This window comes from Sapajus apella, unplaced genomic scaffold, assembly GCF_009761245.1.
Source record: "Sapajus apella isolate SASKATOON/1434 unplaced genomic scaffold, GSC_monkey_1.0 scaffold28, whole genome shotgun sequence".
Classification (NCBI taxonomy): domain Eukaryota; kingdom Metazoa; phylum Chordata; class Mammalia; order Primates; family Cebidae; genus Sapajus; species Sapajus apella.
This window is the reverse complement of record NW_022436968.1, coordinates 20,255,527-20,263,009: the sequence shown is the minus strand read 5'-3', so window position 1 is coordinate 20,263,009 and position 7,483 is coordinate 20,255,527. Positions and strand designations below refer to the sequence as shown.

Genomic DNA, 7,483 nt, shown 5'->3' with positions numbered 1-7,483 from the left:
GTTTTCTTTCCAAAGTCTTCAATAACCTTAAAAGAACACCTATCTAGTTTCTATTTGTAGCTCAATTATCTAAGAGCCTACTTTCCCTCTCTCTTAAACCTCCAACTTCACTCACAGTTATTTAACTTCTTAGGTGTTTCTCTCTTTCTAGTAAGCAAGATAGAGGAAGGTCAAAAGTAGAGAGAAAGGTGAAAAGTATAGTTAACTAGAATCTTTTTGGTGCCAGTAGTGAAATAAGTTGGAGTTTCAGGAGAGAGGATAAAACTATAGATAAAAAACTTGGAAGTTAATGGTAGATTTCAATTGTATACTTCAATAGGCTCAACTCTCTGCTCAGAAGACATATCATCAGAGAGGGCTTCGCTGACCACCCTATCTCAAATAGCACCTCCTCATTCCTATCCCTCTACGTGACTTTATTTTTATGGCCCTGTCACCACCAGCTGGCATGATTTTAATTTTATTATTTTCCCATTACAATGTAAATTTAATATGTGCAAGAGCACGGCTGTATTCCCAATGGTTAGCACAGCCACTGGTACGAAACAGCTCCTTATAAGTGAATGAATGGATCAATGAATGAATATATCTATAATATTCAGGTCATCATACTTGATACATGATCAAAGTATATATAACTTTAATTTAAAATATTAAAAAGTAGCTACTAGGTATACATTGTCTTCCTGACAGAGTGTTCTGAAATATAGAATGTTTCCTTTAAAGATATGTCAATATCCCAAACTGGTATGTTTACTGTTTCATCAGGAAAACATATACACATAGAAACATAAAATTAAGCTGCTAAAATAGTCAGAAACATAAAAAAGGAGAAGTTAGAAAGGTAAAAAAGCTCTCACCATTTTTGTTCTTAAACAAGAAATTAACTCCAACTAAAATACATTAAAATTTCGAATAACAAGCTTAAAAACAATTTTTTTTTTTTTTTAATTTGAGACAGGGTCTCACTCTTATCACCCAGGCTGGAGTGCAGTGGTGTGATATTGACTGACTGCAACCTCTACCTCTCAGGCTCTAGCGATCTTCCTGCCTCAGCCTCTTGGGTAGCTGGGACTACACAGGCTGGTGCCACCACAGCTGACTAATTTGTTCTTGTTATTTTTCATAGAGACAATCTTGAACTTTATATAGATCTGATCTCGAACTCCTAGGCTCAAGTGATCCGCCTGCCTCGGCCTCCCAAAGTGCTGGGATTATAGGTGTGAGCCACTGCATCTGACCCCAGAACAAAATAATATGTATTCTAAATGGTAAGAAAAATAAATTCTTTCCACAAACTCTTAATAATAACTATTTTTATACAGACATAAACCTTGTTTTTAAAACATAATTTAAATCAGAATCAGATCCTTTCTAAAAATTAAGCTTCTTTTACATATGACTGGGAAGAAAAAAATACAATTAGGTTATTAGGATATAACTATTTATTGTAGGTAGATGTTTAAAGGATCCTCAAACTCTGAAGTTCAGGAAAATCTATGATTCATACTAAGACATATTTCAGAAAAAAATGAAAAACTCTTTTTTTTTGAGACAGAGTCTCAAACTGTCGCCAGGCGCCAGGCTGGAGTGCAGTGGTGCAATCTTGGCTCACTGCAACCTCCGCCTCCCGGATTCGAGCAATTCTCCTGCCTCAGCCTCCTGAGTAGCTGGGACTACAAGTGCCTGCCACCACGCCCAGCTAATTTTTGTAATTTTAGTAGAGACGGGGTTTCACCATGTTGGCCAGGATGGTCTCAACCTCTTGACCTTGTGATCCGCCCACCTCGGCCTCCCAAAGTGCTGGGATTACAGGCATGAGCCACCGAGCCAGGCCAAACTCTTTTTTTTTTTTTTTTTTTTTTTTATGAGATGGAGTTTCACTCTTGTTGCCCAGGGTGGAGTGCAATGGCACCATCTCAGCTGATTGCAACCACTGCCTCCAGGATTCAAGTGATTCTCCTGCCTCAGCCTCCCAAGTAGCTGGGATTACAGGCATGCGCCACCACGCCCAGTCAATTTTTGTATTTTTAGTAGAGACAGGGTTTCTCCATGTTGGACATGCTGGTCTCGAACTCCAGACCTCAGGTAATCCACCCACCTCGGCCTCCCAAAGTGCTGGAATTACAGGCGTGAGCTACCATGCCCGGCCGAAAAACTTCTTGGATATAAGAGTAAGACTCTGTCACTAACAAATGCCTAAACAAATTAAAATTGAATTTATAAAACTTGAAAAATAAAAAATAACTTACCTATAGGGTATCCCAATGCAAAGTCATTACTTTGTGTAGCAAAAATAGGGAATAGTCCAGCTTTGCTAAATCTACTGTCAGGACTGGCAACCAATAAGGTTAATACACATACAATGAAAAATACAGAGGCTTTGGCAATTAAGATACTATATAGGAAGGACCAATCCACATTGGAAAAATTAAGTACAACCATGTTTTTGAATAATAAAGCTGGAAGTGCAAATCTGGAGACAAAATTTCCCAGTCCTTTGGCCTGTGTGGATGTTATGACATTGGCTCTTCCTGCTATGTAGCCACAAAGGACAATGCCAAAGCATTCTAGTAAGGCTGGAAAAAGCCTTGTAATTGACATTGAAGGTGGGTCATTAGTGGAATTAAGTCCATGGGTTACTGCTGTAGGCAAAGTCTTGGTCATATTGACTGCAATGGTTAAGTTCTCTGCAGGTAAATTAGAAAAAGAATTCATTTTCTCTCACCCTCCAACTCCAACCAGATCTCTGGAAAGAAAGGAAGAAAGATTCAGTATGGCCATCAATAAGAATTCTAGTTGAAAAAATACACTGGCCATTTAGTTATTAAATGGTCAAATAAATATATATACTTTCTTTAACTGCCACCAAGGAAAATACAATGGCAAAAAAAGTGGGGGGTTGCTAACAATAATCGCTTCACTCTCAAAGGCAGGTCAGCTCAAAATACTTATGTTGCTGTTCTATATTCAATATTAGACATAAGTAAAATAAGATCCACAAATATTAGAGCTTCAGTGATGTCCTGTGGTTCTCGCCAGTGATTCTCTCCAACAATTGAGCTCCACCTAGTGGATAAGGGCATTGGGCTCACAGTCTCTGCTGAATGTCCCCCTGCATCTAAATTCTCTGGAAATTTCAGAAGTTCTCAAGGCTACATTGAGGAGTCACCCACGGACCAGAGAGTCCTTTCCAGCCTGTGGTCATACTTGAGTATAGGATGGGAAGAAGAGTATAGTATAGCATCACTAATCAACTTTAAATCAATTAACTTTTTTTTTTTTTTTTAAAGACAGGGTCTTACTTTGTCGCCCAGACTAGAGTGCAGTGGCACAATCTCGGCTCAGTGCAACCTCTGCCTCCTGGGTTGAAGAAATCTGTGTGCCACCACCCCTGGCTAATTTTTCTACTTTTGTAGAGATGGGGTTTCACCATGTTGCCCAGGCTGGTCTTGAACCCTGACCTCAGGTGATCTGCCTGCCTCAGCCTCCCACAGTGCTGGGATTACAGGCATGAGCCACTGTGCCCAACCTGAACCAATTAACTTTAGCTTTTCTGTACATCACCTTCTTCACCTGTAAAATGGCAATAATAAGTAATACATACCCACATGAGAACTTGAGATTATTCAACTGAAGTCTTTAATCACATCTGGAATAGTCATTACAATCAGAGTTAAATATAACTTTTGGTAGAATATGAGAGAGAAAAAATGATGACATCCCATCAATATACCTTTAGTTCCTTCTATACCAGTCACACACTGGCCCCATAGTACCTTTGTGCCACAGGGACTTTGCACATACAGTTCGCTTAAGTGTTGTGGAAGCAGGAACTATGCATGTTTTTGCTCACTGGTGTGTTTCTAACATCTAGGACAGTACCTGGCACACAAGAAACAGAAAAAAAATATTTTTAATGAATAACTATAATAATTTACACTTAAATAAACCTTTTACCCTTTCATGGATCAATGTTCTCTTTCAGGCACTATTTAGTTCATGGACAGAATTTTTTTTTCTGAATGATAAAGTATTCTAAGTTTTTCACTATAGCAACAGAACCAATAACATAAAATGTATCTAAATGTGTTCATAAAATGTTACAAAATACAAAATGTTTTGTAAAATGTTCTAAAGAGGTTCAGAAAATGCTAAAGCATGGAACAAATTATTTAAGCAAATAGTGCAATAATTATCACACTCCCTCTTGCTGCCAGGAACACAGTGAACAGGAGGTCTGAATAACTCTAAAACTAATCAGCTTTTTTAGTATCTTGAAATTAATATGATGACAACTGTCAATATCAAAGTGATTATTCTGGGTTTACCATCTAAAATAGACATATATAAGGTAGAAAGTAAAAAGCTCATGCTTCTGGAAATTTACAATGCTCAGGTTAAGTTCTCAAACATCTACATCACATTAAAAAGACTTAGATGGCAGCCCAGAGATCACCAACAACTGATACCTGGCGGGGGTATAAGGGAATTTTCTCTGTGCTACCCTTGTATAAACCGAACCATTTAAAAACCTTACATTTAATCTCGATTAGAACACGTATTTTTCTACTAGGATTAGATAGGAGTGGTCAATATACTATATGAAACCTGCAACACTCACATACTTGAAGTTTACCAGAAAAGTGTCAAATTATATCCTGGGAAAGCTACCGGTTGGTACAAACACCAATACTTGAAGTAAAGAGCTGGTATACAATTAAAGAAAGGCGTTAAACATTGGGAGCCATTAAGAAAGTGTGTACCTGGAAACGCAGTGCTAAAGAAGAAGGTAATAAGTTAGTCCAGTCTTTTGTTCACTTTTAAAAGTGCCTGGAGTATGAATAACTCATTCTGCTTACATGTCCTTACTTGTACCACACGAGCATGTCAATGCATTCCAATATTTTTTTTAACCAACAATTTTAACTAAACTAGTAGAAGTTCAGTGGAGAGTCAAACAGATTCTGGGCTGTATGGCTTATCGCCTCCTAAGTTACTTAGCCTTTCTGAAACTTTGTTTCCTCAACTGTAAAATGAGAGTAAAAACTTCCTTAGACGGGCCGGGCATTGCAGCTCACACCTGTAATCCCAGCATTATGGGAGGCCCAGGAAGGTGGATTGTGTAAGCCCAGGAGTTTGAGACCAGCCTGGCTATCATGGCGAAACCCCAGTCTCTACAAAAAATTAGCTGAGCATAGTCTTGTGTGCCTGTTGTCCCAGCTACCCGGAGGCTGAGGTGGGAGGATCACTTGAGCCTAGGAGGACTCTGCAGTGAGCCATGATCACGCCACTGCACTCCAGCCTGAGTAAGACCTGTCTCAAAGACCTTCTTAGAGGGATATTGTGTGGATAGAATATTTTATATTTTTGACGTAGGCCTTCAAGAAGTGGCAGCAACTGCATTAGGAAATGTTGTCTTCCTACTACTAATAATAATAAAAAAGCAAACATGTTAGTTCCTCAAACATACCAGGTAAAAGATCCACCAACTAAAAAAGAGAGATGGGCTGCATCATAAATTCATCCTTTTGCATTATACCAAACAATTAAGCCAAGCTGAATTTAATTTGGTTTGATTGTAAATGGTTAACAGTGAAGGCAATGCTCTTCATTTTTCTCAGAGTGATGGTCAAATAGTTGTAGCAATGTCCAGGTTTAACTTTCAATTCATTGAAAATGTAAAAGATGAAACTGTTTAAGTCGTTTTGATTATGTAATCTGCCCCTTCCATGAAGTTTCTTTTAATGTTTTTCAATATTATAAAAGAAATACCTGCTGAGGGAAAGTCAAAATAATCAAAACGACTTAAACAGTTTCATCTCATCCTAATCTTTTTTAAACGGGAAGATAATATGCTTTCTAAAGCATATTTTAAAATGAACAGGAACCAGAGCAAAGGAAGTTAAAAAAAAATTACATCTACCCTTTTCATCTATAAAAACAAGGCTTGTTACAGAAAAAACACGTTCACAATAAAAGACCACACGCTGAGGCACCCACTAGAGAAATGCTGCGGTACTTACAAACCGCTTCTGGCCACGACATATTTGGCTTAGATCACATAAATGAACCACTGATATCGTAAATACCTGCTATTAAGTGAAAATGGGGGGTGCGGGGAAGGAGAGGGTTGACTAACTTCATAGAGAAAGCTTGAAACTCTCAGGCTATTTCTCAAACAGCCAATATCCTTTATCCCGTGGGATAAGTGTAATACAGTGTGGTACTATTAAAGCACTCTTCAGCATCAACAGTCACACCATTCACCCACTCCCACCTACTTGCAGGGGACCAAATGTCCTCCCTAGAGACCCAGTGTAGGGACGGCTGAGCACTGCCTCCTTGCCTTGTCTGCAGAGACAGCCTGTGGCCCTCCAAGAAGAGGGGCGCAGAGAGTTCCTAACCAAACAGGCTGCTCGGAGAACAGCCGCCAGCCAACGCCTGGGAAGGCAGCGGTGGAAGTGAAAAGGCAGCCAGGGGTCTGTGCTTCGGGTACGAAAAAGGTGGTCGGTCGCTCGTCTTCCCAGAGCATGGGAACCACGTCATGGTAACTAGCATAGTCCAAAAATGGGTAAGGGAGAAAATTTGGCGCAATGCTCTAGGTGCCTGGGAAGAAGCCTTCAGGAGGGCCAGATACCAAGGGTACCCTTGGGATAAAGGGAAGAGTCTAAGAATGACAGGGTGGATGCCCAGGCAGTGAGGAGCTTCCCAAACTAGGGATGGCAGTTCTATCTCCGGAGGGGACGAGGCACCCCTTCCCCCGCGCAAGCCTTCCCGGGTGATCTCACGCATTCCAAAGGCAGGCGCTGCGGAGCACAGATAGCAGGTCCAGACAACGGGCCGCGAGGCCGGGGCGCAGAGGGTCGGCGGCTGCCCACATGCCCAGGCCCGAGGGGCAGGGGTAGGGGTACCCCGTGCCCGCAAGACAGAGACAGGACCCGGCAGATCCGCGCTCCAGGAGCCCATCTCACCTGCTTCGTCTGCAACCTTGGGGTCAGGAGGAGAAGGTAGCTGGTGCTCGCAGGGGGCCAAGCAGGGAGGAGACCACTTGTCATCTCCCGCCCCCAGCCCTCTTCGCCGAGCGCAGCCGGGTGCCGGGTGCCGGCTGCCAGGTGCAGCAGCTAAGGCACGTACTGATAAAGCGAGGTGGGGTTAGCCGCTGCGGCCCTGTCAGCGCAGCACCTCGCCGGCCGCGAGGCCCCGCCCCCGCCCGCCCTCAGGGCCCGCCCCCAGCCCCGAACCTCACCCGACGGGCCCCGCCCCTCCCCAAGTCCCGCCCACAGCCCCGAGCCTTGAGGCCACAGTCCCCGTCCCGCCCTGAAGTCCCACCCACAGCCTAGGGCCTTGGAACCACAAGTTCCCCAACTCCGTCTTCAGTCCCCTCCCCCACCTCCCGCCCCGCCGGCTGGGAGCCGCCCAGCTGCGCTACTCCGGGGCGGGACTTCCGGCCTCCCGGCTCCCACAAAATGGCAGTCGCCTT

General features: G+C 42.7%; 1 protein-coding gene across 7 annotated transcripts in view; it reads right to left on the bottom strand.

The window, feature by feature from the left end:
- The window catches only part of GPR155 (G protein-coupled receptor 155), a 47,939-nt gene extending 40,722 nt beyond the window's left edge, over window positions 1-7,217 (bottom strand). For 3 of the 7 annotated variants that reach the window (XM_032292915.1, XM_032292909.1, XM_032292914.1), the window contains exons 1-3: window positions 6,975-7,217; window positions 3,780-3,885; window positions 2,253-2,749 (exon numbers count right to left, since the gene is read on the bottom strand). In XM_032292915.1, coding sequence (XP_032148806.1) covers window positions 2,253-2,718 — 466 coding nt within the window. In that variant the 5' untranslated portion in view covers window positions 2,719-2,749; window positions 3,780-3,885; window positions 6,975-7,217. Of the gene's footprint in view, window positions 1-2,252; window positions 2,750-3,607; window positions 3,653-3,736; window positions 5,105-6,974 lie in introns of those variants that run through there. The other 4 variants (XM_032292911.1, XM_032292910.1, XM_032292913.1 and 1 more) reach the window with 4 other exon arrangements.
- Between the last annotated feature and the right edge of the window lie 266 nt (window positions 7,218-7,483).